At 46.3% G+C, this 20,535-nt stretch overlaps 1 protein-coding gene across 1 annotated transcript in view; it reads right to left on the bottom strand.

The window, feature by feature from the left end:
• Positions 1-14,799, bottom strand: part of f2 (coagulation factor II (thrombin)) — a 203,030-nt gene extending 188,231 nt beyond the window's left edge. The window contains exons 1-2 of the mRNA XM_086007573.1: positions 14,682-14,799; positions 4,452-4,612 (exon numbers count right to left, since the gene is read on the bottom strand). Coding sequence (XP_085863699.1) covers positions 4,452-4,612; positions 14,682-14,757 — 237 coding nt within the window. The 5' untranslated portion in view covers positions 14,758-14,799. The remainder of the gene's footprint in view (positions 1-4,451; positions 4,613-14,681) is intronic.
• Between the last annotated feature and the right edge of the window lie 5,736 nt (positions 14,800-20,535).

Genomic DNA, 20,535 nt, shown 5'->3' with positions numbered 1-20,535 from the left:
CAAAGCATGAACGAAAGGCCAACTAGAACCTTCCAGATAGGTCAACCAGTTTTGGCCCGGGACTACCGTACCGAGAAATGGCAGCCTGGAACTATTTGCACACGACTAGGACCGTTGATGTATACCGTGGACATTGGAGAAAGCATAATAAGGCGCCATGCTGACCAGATCATAGAGTCATCCGAAAAAGGACAACCTACATCACAACTCTATACGCCTAGTGATGAAGCAGAGATACCCATAGTACCTACCTCCGATCCGGTGATACTGGAACCAGATGAACCCGACACTAGCATTGAAGCCGAATCGACCTTGCCAAAAGAACCTACTACACCACCGAAGCGTTATCCGGACCGAGTCAGGAAGCCTCCAGAGAGACTGAATTTGTAATTGATTAACTTCAGCAAATGTGTATATTATTGTTCTTGTAAAAATGTTATTTAATGATTACTTAAAATGTTATGTACTATTTATCTAAAAGGGGAGGAATTGTAGTGTATGTACCTTTAAGAGGAACTATGTTTTTGAAGCCCCTGTATACTGTAGTACCAGTAGTGACCACTCGGGTATATAAGCCTGTGTAGCGTCTTGTGTAGTTAGTTCTCCTCCAGACTTTGTTCAGTAAACACTTGTTAAATCAACTCCTGCATTCCGTGTCTCCATTAACACACGGATCTAACAGATGGCTGCTGGACAACAAGGGCTATTCACTGACCACCTGGTTCATGACTCCGCTCCGCAACACAACCACACGTAGGCAGCATGCGTACAATGAGAGCCATGCTGCCACATGAAAAATCTTTGAGCAGGCCATTGGGGTGCTGAAGCAACGGTTCTGCTGTGTGGACCACTCTGAAGAAGCCCTGCAGTACTCACCAGAGCGCATCTCAAAATTTGTCATGGTCTGCTGCATGCTCCACAATCTCACCATCATGAGAGCATAGCTCTTGCCACCAGGCATACGGTGACCAGCTGAGGATGAGGAGGAAGAGGAGCAGAAGAGGAGGAGGAGGAAGAGGAAGAAGCAAAAGGAAGGAGGCAACCCAGACAGCGCCTTTCTGCCCAGGCTGCCCGTGATCGACTCATCCAATTGCGATTCCAGTGAACACAACCCCAATTCAACATTCAACATTAGGCCCACACCTTACCATCCCTCTGATATGGACCATCACAGCATCCTCTTGGTCACAATGCTGAAATGAAAGGCACCACAAAACAAACATTCCAAATCAACTTTATACATCAATCCATCCAATAAAAAAGTCAACTAGTCACTCCTCTGCATTCCCTTAGTGCCTGCCTTCCGTGTGCCTTTGCCTGTCCTAGTGCTCCTACGAGTGCTACCCCAGTGGCTGCAGCATGGCTGGTGGAAGGCTGTTGACTTCCAGTGTGGGAGACTGCAGGTGGCCTTGCAGGATGCCCTTGAGCAGCTGTGGGCCTAGTAGGCCCAGCTGTACACTGCAGCACCTCAGCATGGGCAGCAGCAGTCTGGGTTGGCTGACTGACAGGCAACAGCAAGGGCACTGGCGGAGTGGCAGCGGTGGGAGCACGAATGCTGTCATCCTGAGAGAGGACAGCAGGTTCGTGCTCCATGGAGCCATTGCCACTCCTCCCGGGAGGACAGATTGCTGGACTGCTGTGACACCCTGCAAGCCCCTTTGCACACTGGTAAATGCAGCCACAAGGGCAGCAGTCTGAGCTTGAGTGGCAGAAAGCTGAGCCTGCATGAGAGCAATCTAAGCTGAGCTTGTATGACTTCAGTCTGAGCTTCCACTGCAGCACTCAGACATTGGGTGGCTTCTGCTTGTGCTGCAATGGAAGATGAGACATCGCCCATCAGACGTTGCATCATGGTTGTGTGCTAATGGAGTTGCCCATCATTTCCATGCTGGAAATCATGGGCTCCAAGCTCCTTGACATTGCACTCAGGCTTTTTGGCAGACCTGCCAATGCACCAAGCATTTCAGTGTGCACACCCATCAACCTTCTTCTGTAGGCTTCCCCATCAAAGTCCTCCTCTGAGTCCTCTGGCAGCAGAACTCGTGGGCGACCTCGCCCTCCGGGGAGCTGGCACCTGCGCTAGCCTTTCCCCCGCCCTGGCTGGCAGTCCACTCGTGTCCAGTGACTCACCGCATGCAGATCCCGCGTCTAACCTATCCTGTAAAGTGACATTATCTGAGCTAGTGGCTGGGAGTGTGAAATCGAGTGACGCTGTGTCTTCATAATCACTTTCTTCCTGCTCCTCCACCAGTGTCTGGCCAGGTGGCAGTTCTTGGGTATCTGAAAGGAGAAAGGCAAGAGGGTAAGGTTGTGGTGCTGGGAGGGAGGAAAAGCAAGAGGTGCATGCATACACCATCTGCAGCTTATAGGTTAGAAGAGATAGTGGGATTAGAGGGAAGTGGAATGTGAGAAGGAGGATCAGGTATGAGGGTACCGTCACCTTGGATATCTTCAGCCCCATCGCTGGCCACAGGCTCAGCGAGTGTCCTGCCAAGAATGGCCAGCACTGTCTCCTCCATGGGGGTGAGATTTTGCAGGCGCACCTGTGGCCCGATGGTAGCCCCTGCTGGCTCCGATTGCGAGCCACCTTGTTCTGCAAGAGAAAGGAAAATGTGTCAGTGAGTGTGGTGCAATGTGTTTGGGTGAATTGTGTCAGTGGGTGTGGTGCAATGTGTTTGGGTGATACGCCTGTCATGGTTGAATAGCTGACAGTGTATGCAAGCTGTGAGATGTGGGTGTGAGACTTGCAGCAGTGTTAAATGTGTGAGGGTGAAATGAAGCTATGAGTCATATTTGGTGGAGATTGTTGGTAGGCGAGTGATGGGGGTGTGATGCATTGAGCAGTGTGTGAGGTTAGTGGTGCAAATGGTGGGATATGGCATTCCACGATTAATTCACTGACCTTGTCCACTTGAGTGATGTCATTAAACTTCTCCCTGCATTGCAGTCAGCTCCTCGGGGCGACACTGCTGGCATTGACTGCAATGGGTATCTGCTCCTAGTGGCGTTTTCGAGTTTGCCTGGAGGGCCTCCTGGACCCCTGTGGAAACAGGACCTCTCTGCTCCTTTCCACCTCCTGTACCAAAGCCTCTATTGCTGCATCAGGGACCTTGGTGCACGCTCTCTCCCCTGTTGCGATATTTGCACTGTACCCCCCAGCCAGTTGCATGAGCTGTTGCAGGCAGAATGCACTTCCCGTTTAAGAGGTGCAAACTGCCTTTAAGAAGTGCAGGCTAGCTTTCATTGGCACTAGCCTCGCACGGACTTGAGCCTCCAGCTGAGGATTCAGCTACTAAGCAGTGCGTTCTGCGCTGGGCTGAATGCTACAATCATTATAATTAGCAGGCTGCACAAAGGTCGCGTGCTGCTTGCATTCCTTTCAACAGGCGTGGGGCGATCCCACATCGCGATCCCTGCACCCGTTTTCAGGTGTTATCCAATTTTTAGCCCATAGAATCTAACAGCACAGAAAGAAGCCAATCAGCCCGGTATGCCTTTCCCAGCTCTTTGAAAGAGCTATCCAATTAGTCCCATTCCCATTAAATATAGTTTTTATAACCTGCTAATTCATTCTTCCTTCTGTATAATCATACTTCTTAATAAATTCAATTCATAGTCTTTAGCCTAAGCGACATGGTCTGGCATTGGTTCAGATGGTGGGCCGTCCATATTATTTCCAATGCATATCCTAAGTGTAGAAAGGATCATTGCTTCCCCTGCGTCTATACTCTACCAGGAATTTTACCTGCTAAGACAAAACATCGGTTCATGGGAAGCGTGGGCCTGCCTGTGGAAGGTGACTGTTGCATGGAGCACGAGTTAAAAATCATTCTGAAGAAGTACAAATTGAAACAATTGGGATTGAAGATTATAGCTAAATTCAGTGATGGTGGCCAACCGGAACACTTACCCCTCTCATGTGCGCTTCTGATGTCCAGATAATGCTTGGACAATCCATGGTTTCTTTTCTAATTTACAGTGATTTTAAAATTGTTTTTTATTGACCTTATCTCACTTTAATGTTGCCAGGACTGCCATTTTGGAATCAGAACTTCAAACAACTAGTGTATCCCAACATAAATTTGCCTTGGTAACCAAAATATTTATATATATATCAAAAGGGGTATCAATAAATTCTTTAGTTCAAGAACTTTTAAGCACAAATGAAATACAGATAAAGTTGGAACAGTCTCTTAATCTCCCGTGGAAAGATTCTGCAGTTGCTCCCTTCCACACCACCCAAAGCTGGTGCGGCTATGAATACTCATTCATTTGCATTCTACCTTATGCATCCTAAGCCAATTTCTTCCCTTGGGATGACATTTGCTTCAAGAATCATCAGGCGATTTGATTAATGTCTGATTAATACTAGCATTTAAAAACTCATCTGAACATGGCACTGTTAGAAGAGTAATTTCTAAATAAGAGTAATTTCTGGTCTTGTTGCTTACTGTTTTCTGATCATCCTCGAACACTTCACGGGCCTCTTCCTGGTCACAATATTCCTCCAGACATTCTCTCTCTAAATTTCCTGACTTTCTCTCTTCAAAGAAACTGTTGGCTCGCCGAGCTCGTTTCAACACGGAGAACGCATCTCGGGCCTCGAGGAATACTGGGGAAAGCAGATAATACATCGAGAGACAAGTGAATAATGTGCGATACACAGCAGGTGAAAGGCAGCAATACACTCACTGGAGCCTCACTGAGGGCTGAAAAATTGGGTGCCTGACCTCACAGGGCCTTTCTTCATGGCTCCCATAGTTTTCCAATGGGTGACTTGAGGGCCAAACTATTTGGGCCGGGCTACTGAGAAGCAAGAGTCTTAATTAAAAAGAATAATTATTTAAATTGGATTTGTCTACTACTCCTTTATGTTTTGTACATTACAACAGTGACCACACTTCAAAAGTATTTCATTGGCTGTAAAGAGCTTTGAGACATCCTGAGGTTGTGACAGGCACTATATAAATGCAAGTCCTTTCTTTCTTTCCTTCCCCATAGTGAACACTTGATCAGTGGTTATAAAGGGCCGAGCCAGGTTAGGAAATAAACTCCGCAACTGTGCTCCAGGCCGCAGTAGCAGAGACCACAGTTAAATTCAGTGATGGTGGCCAACCGGAACACTTACCCCTCTCATGTGCTCTTCCGATGTCCAGATAATGCTTGGACAATCCATGGTTTCTTTTCTAATTTACAGCGATTTTAAAATAGTTTTTTATTGACCTTATCTCACTTTAATGTTGCCAGGACTGCCATTTTGGAATCAGAACTTGAAACAACTAGTGTATCCCAACATAAATTTGCCTTGGTAACCAAAATATTTATTTATATCAAAAAGGGTATCAATAAATTCTTTAGTTCAAGAACCTTTAAGCACAAATTAAATCATGCAACTGTTTGAGGATTATATGGAGGATAACTCGCATTTTTGCAATGTCAATGTCAAGCACTCCTAGGTCAGGAACACCAGATTTTCTTTTATTCATTCATGGGATGTGCGCATTGCTGGCAAGGCCAGCATTTATTGCTCATCCCTAATTGCCCTTGAGAAGGAGGTGGTGATCTGCCTTCTTGAACCGCTGCAGTCCGTGTGGTGAAGGTACTCCCACAGAGCTGTTAGGGAGGGAGTTCCAGGATTTTGTTGTAGCAATGATGAAGGAACGGTGATATATTTCCAAATCAGGATGGTGTGTGACTTGGAGGGGTACTTGGAAGTGGTGCAGTTCCCAGGTGCCTGCTGCCCTTGTCCTTCTAGATGGAAGAAGTCGCAGGTTTGGGAGGTGCTGCCGAAGAAGCAGCCTGCTTGATTGGCACCCCACCCACCACCTTAAACATTCACTCCCTCCACCACCAGCGTATGGTGACTTCAGTGTGTACCATCTACAAGATGCACTCCAGCAACTCACCAAGGCTTCTTCGGCAGAACTTCCCAAACCCGCGACCTCTTTCACCTAGAAGGACAAGGGCAGCAGGAGCATGGGAACACCACCACCTCCAAGTTCCCCTCCAAGTCACACATCATCCTGACTTAGAAGTATATCGCCGCTCCTTCATCGTCGCTGGGTCAAAATCCTGAAACTCCCTACCAACAGCACTGTGGGAGTACCATCACCACACGGACTGCAGCAGTTCAAGAAGGTGGCTCACCGCCACCTTCTCAAGGGCAACTAGGGATGGGCAATAAATGGTGGCATTGCCAGCGACGCCCTGATCCCATAAATGATTACAAAAAAAATCTCATCCCTGGAATTCAGCTCTTTTGTCCATGTTTGGACCAAGGCTGTAATGAGGTCTGGAGCCGAGTGGTCCTGGCGGAACCCAAATTGGGCATCAGTGAGCAGGTTATTGGTGAGTAAGTGCCGCTTGATAGCACTGTCGATGACACCTTCCATCATTTTGCTGATGATTGAGAGTAGACTGAAGGGGCGGTAAATTGGCCGGATTGGATTTGTCCTGCTTTTTGTGGGCAGGACATAGCTGGGCAATTTTCCACTTTGTCGAGTAAATGCCAGTGTTGTAGCTGTACTGGAACAGCTTAGCTAGAGGCACGGCTAGTTCTGGAGCACAAGTCTTCAGCACTACAGCCAGGATGCTGTTTGGGCCCATTACCTCTGCTGTATCCAGTGCGCTCAGCCATTCTTGATATCACGTGGAGTGAATCGAATTGGCTGAAGACTGGCTTCTGTAATGGTGGGGACCTCAGGAGGAGGCCGATATGGATCATCCACTCGGCACTTCTGGCAGAAGATAGTTGCAAACACTTCAGCCTTGTCTTTTGCACTGACGTGCTGGGCTCCACCATCATTGAGGATGGGGATATTCATGGAGCCTCCTCCTCCCATTAGTTGTTCAATGATCCACCACCATTCACGACTGGATGTGGCAGGACTACAGAGCTTTGATCTGATCAGTTGATTGTGGGATCGTTTAGCCCTGTCTATAACATGTTGCTTCCACTGTTTAGCATGCATGTAGTCCTGTGTTGCAGCTTCCCCAGGTTGGCACCTCATTTTTAGGTACACCTGGTGCTGCTCCTGGCATGCTCTTCTACACTCCTTATTGAACCAGGGTTGGTCCCCTGGCTTGATGGTAATGGTAGAGTGTGGAATATCCTTGGGAGCTGGTGCACTGGATTTGAGCAGTAATTTCACTGCTGGGAGTGACCTAGAGAGCTTCCAGTCTATTAAGAGGCTGACCCTTCTCTCTGTTGGTTTTGGGGTTCATTAGAAATGCATTTATGCCGATTCAAACAAATTGACAATGGAATACTGCCTACAATTTGGAATATATTGGCACTAAATTGGCCATCTCAATCAGAGAGTCTCCAAGGAAACTGTTGTGTATGTACCTTTAAGAGAGAACTGCTTTTATACTGTAGTACCAGCAGTGACCACACCTGTATATAAAGCCGTAGCAGGCTTCTGTACTTTCAGTTCCAGCATACCCTCTGTTCAGTAAACACCTGTTATTACCGTTCTCCTGCAGATCGTGTGTTATTGATACGCGGACACTACAGTGGCGACGAGCAGGTTCGAACTCACCTGCAGTACTGCATCACCTCACGGGGATCCATCCGTGAAAAGAAGCTTCTTGGAGGTCGAAGCCAGAGCAACGGGCGTCGACCGTGGGCAACCGCCCAGTGATCCATCGGAGTTCAGTGAATCACAGGGGAAGCTGTGGAGAGCTGGGCTTGGCTACCCAGCCAAGGTGTTCCAGCAAATCGTGCTGGTAGCAGGTAGTGCGCTGACCCTTCCCGGACTGCGGCGGGCTTGAGCTCGATCGAGCGGCTCTGCAAGGGGGCCATGCAGCGTCGTCGGGAAGGAAAAGAGAGAGAGAGAGGGTGGAGCCGGGCAGCGTTAGAGAAAATTAAAAGAGGGGAAGGAAAAGAGACGCGCAGTGGACAGCATCGAAGAAGAATAAAACTAAGGAATTTAACTAACAAAAGAGAGACGCGCCGAAGCTGCGGGGCGCCGCCATTACTATTTAGAACACGAGGAGCAGCATTGGCAGCAAGGGAAAGAAGGAAAAGCGCGGGAGGCGCCATTTTAAACCATTGGGGAAGAAGGAAAAGCGCGGGAGGCGCCATTTTAAACCACCCAAGATGCCGAAGAGTGGCAGTATCACTGCTTTTGACAACAAAATAGAAGACTGGACCATGTATGTGGAAAGAATTGAAGTGTACTGCAAGGCAAATGAGGTGGCCGATGAAAAGAAGGCGTCGGTATTATTAAATTTGATGGGCGCGAGAACGTACGGCCTATTGCGGAATTTAATTACCCCAGCTAAACCAATGGAGAAAAGCTTTGAAGAGATTGTCAATATCTTACAGGAACATCTAAACCCTACACCGCTGCTGATAGCAGAAAGATTCAAGTTCCATAAAAGAAACCAGCACAAAGATGAGAGTAATGCTGACTATCTTACGGAACTATGCAAGTTATCGAAGCACTGCCAGTTCGGAGCAGGACTGGCAGATACCTTAAGGGATAAGTTTGTCTGCGGGCTCCAGAGTGAAGGAACCCAGAAACGACTACTTTCGGAAAAGGACCTTACGCTAGAAAAGGCTTTCAGCGTGGCAATATCCAACGAAGCAGCAGCACGGGGAGCTGCGGAAATACAACAGAAACCGCAAGAATATAGCACCAACGAAATGGCATATGGAGCAGATAAGTGCTATCGCTGCGGCAGAACAACCCATGATCAGAAGGACTGCTGGTTTAATGACAAAGTATGCAGGCAATGTGGAAAAGTGGGACACATAGCACGAGTCTGCAGGTCGGGAAAGAAAACCAACACTAAAAGAACTACTAAGGAAAAGTACAAGAAAGTAAAAAAAAAATGACAGACAGTAGTTCAGAAGATCAGGAGAATGATAATGATTCCGGGAGCAGGAGACTAAGTTGTCTAAAGTTATACAACGTGATCGCAAAGGAGGATCACCGAACCATTTGGGTCACCCTCATGATAGCAGGGTCCCAAGTAAAGATGGAATTGGACACAGGATCAGCCCTAACAGTCATGAATCGACGAGACTACGAGCGGCTATTCTCACACATACCCTTGAAGGACACGTCCATTGTATTGAAGACATATACGGGGCAAAAAGTCTACCCCAGAGGAAAAATAAGGGTGCCCGTTAAATACAACGGCAAGGAAACACAGAAACTGTATCTATATATACTACAAGATGGAGGACCACCATTATTGGAACGTGAATGGATCCGAAAAATACAATTGGATTGGCATTCCATTCAGGCGCTAACTGTGGCTGACAAAAAGGATGACGACGTCACACCTGGACGACTGTCAAAAATTCTAACTGACACGAAAGAGGTGTTCCAGCAAGGACTTGGGACTCTAAAGGCGTAACGGCAACGATATAAATTGAAGATAACGCAAACCCAAAATTTTTTAAGGCCAGACCGGTACCGTATGCGATCCGCCCAGCCGTTGAAGCAGAGCTGGAGAGTCTGGAGCGTTCGGGTATGCTGTCCAAGGTGGACTGGAGCGAGTGGGCCACACCCATCGTTCCTGTAATGAGGAAATCATTGAGCAGCACGCCTGGGGAGCCGAAGAAGGTTCGCATCTGTGGGGACTTTAAGGTAACTGTGAACCCAGTCCTGCACACAGTACAATATCCACTTCTGCGGATAGAAGATATTTTCGCCTCACTATCTGGAGGGAAACGCTTTACGAAGATTGATCTGGCCCAAGCGTATCTAAAAATGGAGGTAGAAGAAGCATCTAGAAAATACCTCACGATAAACACTCACAAAGGTCTTTACCAGTACAACCGACTGGTATTTGGGGTAGCATCAGCTCTGGCTATTTGGCAGAGGGCGATGGAACAAGTCCTGCAAGGGATCCCGGGGACCCAGTGTTATTTGGACGACATCCTGGTTACGGGCAAAAATGACAGTGAACACCTTGCCAACCTGGAGCAGGTGCTCACTAGATTACAAGAATATGGGCTACGAGCCAACCGCCCCAAATGTGAGTTTTTCAGGAAACAAATCTCGTATTGTGGCCACATGATTGATGAAGAGGGGTCACATAAGTCCCCAGACAAGATTGAGGCAGTAGTCAAGGCTCCAGCACCGGAAAATGTGTCGCAGCTGAGGTCGTCCCTCGGGTTGGTGAGCTACTACCATAAGTTCTTGCCAAATTTATCTACAATTCTGCACCCACTGAACGCCCTGCTGCAAACTGGAGTAGCATGGAAATGGAGTGATGAGTGTAAGCGTGCCTTTCAGAAATGTAAATGCCTAATCACTTCAAAAGAAGTATTGGCCCACTACAATCCAACACTACCGATTCGGTTGGCATGCGATGCGTCTCCCTACGGCATTGGAGTGGTGCTGTCACACAAATTCCTTGACAGTTCAGAGAGGCCAATAGCCTTTGCGTCGCACTCGTTAACGTCAGCCGAGCATAACTACGCCCAGATTGACAGGGAGGCCCTCAGCCTGGTGCGGGGGGTGAAGAAGTTCAATCACTATCTGCATGGGCAGAAATTCACCCTACTGACTGATCACCAGCCTCTTGTCTCCATTTTTAACCCAAAGAAGGGCGTTCCGGTGATGACGGCGCAACGGCTGCAAAGATGGTCCCTTTTTCTAGGGGCACATCAATACGACATAGAGTATAAGGGTACGAAACAGCATGAAAACGCTGATGGCCTGTCGCACCTGCCGCTGCCTACGGTGGAGGAAGCACCTGCAGTGGACCCTGTTGAGATATTCCATTCGACCATAGTCGAATGTCTACCTGTTACAAACTCAAGTATAGAGAAGGAAACCCGAAATGACCCGACACTCTCTCGGGTCTATGATTTGACGGTGAAGGGATGACCAGCACATGGCGACTCACTGTTGCCAGCATTCTCGCCAAGGAGAGAACAGCTGTCAGTGTGCCGGGGGACCTTGATGTGTGGATCCCGAGTGGTAATTCCACCCAAGTTGAGAGATAGAGTGCTCAATGAGCTTCATGAGGGTCATCTGGGAGGGGTAAAAATGAAGAGCGTAGCCAGGGCGTTTGTGTGGTGGCTGGGAATCGATAAAGAAATCGAGGAAATGACCAAGAGATGCACAGGATGCCAGAAAGTCCAAAACGCTCCACCACAGGCCCCGCTACACCCATGGAAGTGGCCCTCATCTCCATGGCAACGGGTACACATTGATTTTGCTGGTCCATTTATGGACTCAATGTTTTTAATCGCCGTGGATGCACATTCGAAATGGCCAGAGGTCATCAAAATGTCCTCCACCACCACGGAGAAAACTATTGCAGTCCTACGGACCATCTTCGCCAAGAATGGCTTGCCAGAACAGTATTGCTCCGACAATGGACCACAGTTTGTCTCCGAGGATTTCCAGAGGTTTTTGAGGAATAATGGGGTAAAACATTACACATCTGCCCCATATCATCCAGCCACAAATGGATTGGCTGAGAGGTTTGTTCAGACCTTTAAAAAAGCAATAAAGGCGATGTATAACGACAACATACCACTACAACACAAGGTGGATAATTTCTTGTTTGCTTACCGGAATGTGACACATGCAGTCACCAACCAAGCTCCAGCCATAATGTTCTTTAACCGAAGGTTAAGATGTCACCTGGATTTGCTCAAACCAAACATAAGACGAGATGTTGAGGATAAGCAATTCCAGCACATCAATGAGAAGCCAACCAGGAGCTTCAAGCTAGGGCAACCAGTCTTGGCCTGCGACTACCGAACAGAAAAATGGCAGCCAGGAACGATATGCACACAGCAGGGACCACTAATGTACACAGTGGACGTTGGAGAGAGCATCGTGAGACACCATGCTGACCAGGTTCTAGAGTCACAGGAACAAGTCAAACCCATACCACAAGCATGCACACCTGGTGATGAACCCGAAGTACAGATTGCGTCTACCTTAGAATCAGTGGTATTGGAAGCTGACGAACCAACCAATGACAATGAGCCAGAATCGACTCCGCCGCAAGAACAGGATACTCGAGAAAGGCGCTATCCAGACAGGATCAGGAAGCCTCCTCAAAGACTGAATTTATAAATGATTACTTCAGCTGGTGTATATAGTACAGAGAAAATTGTAATTGTAATTAGTTATTATTTAGTTGTTAAATGAATGTTATGTACTGTTTATCTAAAAGGGGAGGAATTGTTGCATATGTACCTTTAAGAGAGAACTGCTTTTATACTGTAGTACTGGCAGTGACCACACCGGTATATAAAGCCGTAGCAGGCTTCTGTACTTTCAGTTCCAGCATACCCTCTGTTCAGTTAACACCTGTTATTACCATTCTCCTGCAGTCCGTGTGTTATTGATACGCGGACACTACAGAAACCTACAGTGGAGGACATAATTATCACACTTTTGCACTTGGAGATGCTTTTCTATGAAGCATTATTGGAACAGAGAGGAGAGAAATTTACTTTACAGCATTATGGTAGCATAGTGATTATGTTACTGGAAGGACAGTGTTCCAATCCAGTGCACCAGCTCCCAGAGTTGATAGGATAGTGTTCTAATCCAGTGCACCAGCATTCTTTAAAGTGATTTTCAATTGCATTCAAGGTCCGCTGTATTGGGCTCTCTGCCCAACATTTCCCAGCCAGTAATACAATACCTTACACATACTGTATATGAATGTTTAATTATAAAACATATTAAAAAATAATATTCCCTATGTTGTCTCTAATTGTCTGCAATTAAATGAATTAATGGTATTATCAAACCAGGTTTTAGTCTGCAGGGAGTGCGTGGCTTAAAGCTGTCCCCAATCTTTATTAAAAAATCTATTGTATTGTTTTCTGTCCTTATTTTTCCTTCATGCGCCTTCCTTGCATGACACATTACCCCACCGTCAAGACAAGCAGGTTTCCGTGACATGGTCATTGCTGCTCTACAGCCTTCTACCAGAACATTTGCAAAACCAGCCAGGGTAGCTCTCTGCCCCGCAGGCAAGCACCTCACCTGTGCTCAGCAGCTTCCCGCAATGGCATGGGGGTGATTGGGGGTTAAAGTGGCCTCACACCATGTCAGACTATTCCATAGAGTAAACATTGGGCTCTCCATTTCACTGCACTTAGCAAGGCCTTACAAGTCAATGATAATAGTTCAGCGTCTAGAATCACTTAAAGAGGTAAGGGAGAGAACAAAACAACATCAAGAAAATCAGATAAAATTTAGAGTTCTCCCAATGTCTCCTCAGTACAGAATATCTACTGAGCCAGTGTTGCTGGGAAGGTCCTAGATGTGATCCTAAATCTAGAGCTCTCTACCCCAAAATGCTGTGGATGCTGGGACAATTGGACCTTTCAAGACTGAAATCGTTAGATTTTTATTGGGTAAGGGTAACAAGAGATATGGAGCTAAGGTGGAAAAATGGAGTTGAAGTGCAGATCAGACATGATCGCATTGAATGATGGAGCTGAATGGCCTACTCCTGTTCCTATGATCCGGATCGACTGTGATTCCTCTCATGACCGATTACCCTCAGATGCACATTGTCATGGCTCGCACACAAAGAAAGCTGCTGGGTAAGGTACTGGGGAGCAGCCGGCACCCATGGAGCAGTATGCCTGCCTTCAGGAGAGGAGGGGAGTGGAGAAACCCGGTGAAATGTAAATGTTATTTTCAACCTTCTGCAGTTCTAATGTTGGCACCAGAAATGTCGTAGTCAAGTGGTGGTGATAGTCAGCAACAACTCCCCCTCATGAAAATGCTTCACTATGGATAAGTATAGAAATAATATTAAACTGATCTGCACCTTTCAAATAGGCAAACGGGTTTGTAACTCCTGACCCAATTTCACAGACGTTTCACTGAAAGGAAAGGTCAGGAGTCACAAATGAAAGCTCTTGAGAGTCAGTGGCAGTTTTCCATTAAGTAAGTCTGCCCAGTTCTGCATTGGAGTACTCATATGGAACATAGGAACAGGAGTAGGCCATTCAGCTCCTCGCGTCTACTCTACCATTCTATTAGATGATGACTGAACTGCACCTCAACTCCATTTACCCACCTATGATCCATATCCCAATACCCTTACCTAACAAAAATCTATCCATTTCAGTATTGAAAATTTCAATTGTCCCAGCATCCACAGCCTTTCGGGGGAGAGAATTCCAGATTTCCAACATTCTTTGTGCGAAAAATTGCTTCCTGATTTCCCTGCTAAAGGGCCTATCTCAAATACCCGTGTTCTGAACTCCCCAGCTTCTCTGTGTTTACTCTATCGAATCCTTAAATCATTTTAAACACCTCAATTAGATCACTCTTCAACCTTCTAAATTCAAGGGAATACAACCTGTTTATGCAATCTTTCTTCATAACTTAACTCTTTAAGCCCCTGTATCGTTTTGGCGAATCTGCACTGCACCTCATCTAAGGCCAATATACCCTTCCTGAGGTGTGGTGCGTAGAACTGAACACTGCACTCCAGATGAGGTCTGGCCAAGGCTCTGTACAACTGAAGCATAACTTCCTCGCCTTTATACTCTTGCCCTCTCTCAGGGGGTCTTGTTGACTTCCATCCCTTCCTTCCCTTCCCCCTGTTAAATTACCTCCACTGAAATTAAGCTTTCCATTTGGACCCCGGCCCTCTGAGAGAGCAGAAGCCCCGATTAACATCTCTTATAAACGCGAAACTGTTTTAACAAACATCATCATACATACCATTGTCAGATCGGCAAAGCTGGACAATAGAAAGGATTAAAACTTGTACAACCAGAGAGCCTCTGATTAGCCACATGATTGCCAACCGCTGATGGAAGACTGCAGCTAACAGACGGGCTAGAAAAACATTCTAGTTAATGGTACACCGAGATCGGCAGAGGGCAGCTTGCAACACTGAGAGGTCACGTTGCGCAAGCAAAGGAGCTGCTCTCTCCTCTGTGCTCTAGGCTGGGGGAAGGACTACAAACTTCTGTTTGGCATTTAGCGGGTGAGGAGGAAAGAAAGAAAGAACTTGCATTTATATAGCGCCTTTCATGACCTCAGGACGTCCCAAAGTGCTTTATAGCTAATGAAGTACTGTTGAAGTGCAGTCACTGTTGTAATGTAGGAAATGCGGCAGCTATTTTGTGCAAAGCAAGCTCCCACAAACAACAATGAAATAATGATCAGATAATCTGTTTTATTGATGTTGGTTGAGGGATAAATATTGACCAGGACACAGGGGAGAGCTCCCTTGCTTGTCTTCGCAATGTTGCCATGGAATCTTTTATGTCCACCTGAGAGGGCAGACAGGGCCTTAGTTTAACATCTCATCCGAAAGACGGCACCCCTGACAGTGTAGCACTCCCTCACTGCTGCACTAGAGTGCCAGAATATATGGTCAAGTCTCATGGAGTGGGACTATGAACCCACAACGTTTGGATTCAGAGGTGAGAGTGCTACCCACAGAGCCATGGCTGAAGCGGGAAAAATGCAGGAGAGATTGTGATGCTAATCATACGGGGCAAATCAATGCATGCCTCTGTTAGCAACTGTCCACAGCAGTGCAAACTCAGCAGAAGGAAGGGAACTCGAACCGAGGCCTAACCACTGCCCTGTGCAACACCAGCACCCAGTGGCACTGCTGTCTGTGCTCTTGATAATGTAACACTTAACAGAAAAGCACTCTGATATAGGTTACTATCATCAAAATTGCGACAGTCTCATTAGAGGACAAGTAGAATTATGACAACATAGAAATAAAAAAGTTCACAGAGAGATCCCACTTTAAGTTGCAATGTCTGTATATTTGCCCCATTCCTATTTGATTATAATTTTTATTCTAATTTCTTTTTTTTGCCAACCCAGAATCCAACATTCTTTAGCTGAGAGTACAAGTCGATGACCAGCTCCAGGCCTTACCCAAACACTTCTCAGGCTACTCCATTAAGGAGTGTGCAACAGGGGCCTTTCCTCACACTTCTCCCGCTTTCCCCTTCTGTAGGGTTTGGCTGGTGCCAACATCAGTGGGTGCATGGGCCTGAAGGATTTTTGGACTTTTAAAACGGATATGTACCCTTTTAAAATGGAGACGCACATGGGCTGCGTTCCATAATGGAGTTTGGACTTCTCCACTTTAAAAAAAAAAGGACTGACTTTTGGTTTCTGCGAAGATAGCAGGAACTGTCTGTCTTTTGGGTTGCCATGGAACCAGTCTCAACGCGGACGTCATGAAAGGCAGGAGCCTTGTCATATTCGAACTTGTGTGATTTGTGGAAAAATACCTTTTGTCCATGGAGCCGGGATGTCTGGATGGACAATGAGGTTTGCAGGCCAAAAGTAAAACCTCTGGGCTCTTTCATTGAAGGAGCAGTCAAGAACTTAACAAACAGTTAGCACTTAGAGAACTGCTCATCTACAGTGATGGCCTACCATTGTTTTCATCAGGATGACCAATCCAGGACAGAGACATCACCAGGAAGACCAACTAGCGTCTCTGTGACCATGGTAACCAGGAATTGCCCAGCCAGTTTTGTGTATTATATGGGGTATAAATATGCTGAACTTTGGGGATTCATACTTACTTTTTTCTACCATCTGGAACGGGGTTCTCCACGTAGCTACGCGTCCGTCAACTCTCCAGGAGCGCCCAAAGTGAGTGCCTCGCCGTAATGCCTGAACGTAACTCTCTAGGCCTCATCGCATGCCTCTGTTAGGCACGGTTTTGTCTCTGGAGTCGAACGGACCTGGCATCGCGTGAATCAATGACAAGGGCTGGTAATTATATCCAGCCTACACCTCTAGAAATCCCCAGGACCACCCGCATGTTTGGCTGCTGAGGAACTGCAAGTGTCCAAGACGTGTGTGTGTGAGGAGGCTTTCAAGTGTGGGTTCTGACCAAACCGGGAGAGGGGTTTAGTTAGAAGGGTTTTTCCATTATCTAGGCTTAGGTTCTGGGAAGGAGGTTGGTTCGGCGTAACCGACAGGATGGGTAATTTAGTCTAAGGTTATAAGCTAGTGTCCACGGTCACCTACTCGTTAAGCCATAAGCGAGAGGAGTAGGGGTTGTTGTTTTGTGAGTGTAATTAAAGGAATCGATCTTTGACCAACCTGAACCGCTTCGTTTCGTCTGAGTCAATTATAATCTATCCATAGTAACTCCTTGGGTCTGAACTTGGGGGTTGTGGGGCTTGTGGTTCGCGGTATAATTCGGAAGACCAACTGGGTGGCATCCAGTCACGGCCGGGTTACACAGTAATCCCGCTGGGGACGCTGCGCATTGGGCATAGGAGAAGATATATTTGGCAGGAGAAGATATATTTGGCCTTGGTCTCTCTCTCTCTGTGGGATAATCCGCTAATCGATGGGCTAGGCAGGCACTATTGGCAAAAGCTCCTGCCGTCCAAGGGAAACAACCCAAACCGGGGAGTTTTTGAGGCACGGGTCAACTCAAGGGAGAGTCATAGAAACACGGGGCATGCAAAAACACCCTACATTCCCCCAGGGAATTCTCTAGCCTCCATTTGCCTCCTTCTAACATAGTGATGGCGATCTGTGATTGGAAACCTGCTTTGCCTACCCACCAAACTCCCTTCCTTCCACACTGTACACACCGTATTGCCACATCTGTTGTGTACATTTCAATTACTTAAAAAGCTTTTTTGGGTTTAATGTGTGCTGGGAGTACTTGCTAGAACAGTTAAAAGAACTTTACTCTACACCGAATTATTCTATACATAATCTCACAGTATGTGATGGAGCAGTGCAGTGGAAAAATAGAGTATGAGAGTAAACTTGCAAGGAACATAAAAGCGGGCTGTAAAAGCTTCTACAATTATGTAAAAAGAAAAAGATTAGTGAAGACAAATGTAGGTCCCTTACAGTCAGAAATGGGAGAATTTATAATGGGGAACAAGGAAATGGCAGAGCAATTAAACAAATACTTTGGTTCTGTCTTCACAGAAGAGGACACAAATAACTCCCCAGAAATGCGAGGGAACCAAGGGTCTAGTAAGAAGGAGGAATTAAAGGAAATTAGTATTAGTAAAAAAATAGTGCTGGAGAAATTAATGGGACTGAAAGCCGATAAATCTGCATCCCAGAGTACTAAAAGAGGTAACCATGGAAATAGTGGATGCATTGGTTGTCATCTTTCAAAATTCTATAGATTATGGAACAGTCCCTGCAGATTGGAGGGTGGCAAATGTACCCCACTATTTAAAAAAGGAGGGAGAGAGGAAACCGGGAACTACAGACCGGTTAGCCTAACATCAGTAGTAGGGAAAATGCTAGAGTCTATTACAAAAAATGTAATAACAGGACACTTAGAAAATATCAACGGGATTAGACAAAGTCAACATGATTTATGAAAGGGAAATTGTGTTTGACAAACCTTCTGGAGTTTTTTGAGGATGTAACTGGTAGAATAGATAAGGGAGAACCAGTGGATGTGGTGTATTTGGATTTTCAAAAGGCCTTTGATAAAGTCCCAAATAAGAGGATAGTGTACAAAATTAAAGCACATGGGATTGGGGGTAATATACTGGCATGGATTGAAAATTGGTTAACAGACAGGAAACAGAGAGTAGGAATAAATGGGTCTTTTTCGGGGTGGCAGGCAGTGACTAGCGGGGTACCGCAGGGATCAGTGCTTGGGCCCCAGCTATTCACAATATATATCAACGATTTGGATGAGGGAACCAAATGTAATATTTCCAAGTTTGCTGACGACACGAAACTAGGTGGGATTGTGAGTTGTGAGGAGGATGCAAAGAGGCTTCAAAGCGATTTAGACAAGTTGAGTGAGTGGGCAAATACACGGAGATGCAGTATAACGTGGATAAATGTGAGGTTATCCACTTCGATAGGAAAAACAGAAAGGCAGAGTATTATTTAAATGGTGATAGACTGGGAAATGTTGATGTACAGAGGGACCTGGGTGTCCTTGTACACCAGTCACTGAAAGCAAACATGCAGGTGCAGCAAGCAGTTAGGAAGGAAAATGATATGTTGGCCTTCATTTGCAAGAGGATTTGAGTACAGGAGCAAGGATGTCTTATTACAGTTATACAGGGCCTTGGTGAGACCACACCTGGAGTACTGTGTGCAGTTTTGGTCTCCTTACCTAAGAAAAGATATACTTGCCATAGAGGGAGTGCAGCGAAGGTTCACCAGACTGATTCCTGGGATGGCAGGACTGTCGTATGAGGAGAGATTGGGTTGACTAGGCCTGTATTCACTAGAGTTTAGAGGAATGAGAGGGGATCTCATTGAAACATATACAATTCTGACAGGGCTAGACAGACTGGATGCAGGAAGGATGTTTCCCCTGGCTGGGGGTTCTAGAACGAGGGGTCACAGTCTCAGGATACGGGGTAGGACATTTAGGACTGAGATGAGGAGAAATTTCTTCAATCAGAGGGTGGTGAACCTGTGGAATTCTCTACCATAGAAGGCTGTGGAGGCCAAGTCACTGAATATATTTAAGAAGGAGATAGATAGATTTCTAGACACAAAAGGCATCAAGGGGTATGGGGAGTGAGCGGGAATATGATATTGAGATAGAGCATCAGCCATGATCTCATTGAATGGCGGAGCAGGCTCGAAGGGCCGAATGGCCTACTCCTGCTCCTATTTTTCTATGCTCTATGTTTTCTATGTAGTTTTATTCTGCTTTTGACCCATGCTACACCTGACCTACAAATACTTGCTGAAAAGAGTGTAGATTGTGCTTTGCTCTGATCACAAGATCTTAAAATAGGCTAAAATAAAATGAAATCTGTGGCCTTTTTGACCTAATTTTTAGAGCATACCAGCTCAACAATCTCCCTATTACAGCATCCAGCTGTTTCTTAAATGCCTCTTGTGCCGTGGCCTCCACGCCCATTCCTGGCCACCTGTTGCAGCTGTTGATCTCCCTCTGTAATAAAAGGTCCTTGGCACATGCCCTAAACTTGCCCTTCATAACTTTAAACCTGCGGCCTCTTGATCTGCCGACCTGTCGTTTCTGAAAGCGTTGTTTTGGGTTTACTTTCTCTATCCCATTAAGTATCTTACATACCTGCGTTATGTCCCCGCTGAGATTTCTCTTTTTCACGACTGAAGAGCCCTTGCTCATCTAGTCATTCCTCACAGTTCAACCTTCTAACACCAGGGATCTCTTCTGGATTGCCTCTAGGCCCTGAATGTCATGGCAACCAGAACTGTATCCAGTGCTCCAGGTGTGGACTGAACACCGCACTGCAGTGCTGCAGAATTATCTCGGCATGTGAATTCTGCCTATTTGTCAATAAGCCCAGCTTCCTGTTCTCATTGTTCATTGTAGAATTTTTCTGGACACAATGAATGATGAGTCAATCAACGTGCCGAGGTTTCTTTCAACTGCCCTTCGGCAAGTTCCAGCCCATTCATGCAATACCATATTGAGCTTCATTTGGCACTGAGCAGCCTAGGTACAAACACTATCAAGCTTTCTTTGTAAAATCTTGACCCACTCATCTGAGTCCATGGTTCTCTCCCTAGCTGTGAATTTAACTATCTTGCCCTGGGGCTGTGTATCAAAAATATTGATGTATACCAGAAACAAGAGGGCTGA

Source organism: Somniosus microcephalus, chromosome 15, assembly GCF_052327205.1.
Source record: "Somniosus microcephalus isolate GS21.2 chromosome 15, FLI_Smic_1.0, whole genome shotgun sequence".
In the NCBI taxonomy this organism is placed as follows: Eukaryota; Metazoa; Chordata; class Chondrichthyes; order Squaliformes; family Somniosidae; genus Somniosus; species Somniosus microcephalus.
The sequence above is the reverse complement of the archived record's forward strand: the minus strand, read 5'-3'. Positions and strand labels throughout refer to the sequence as shown.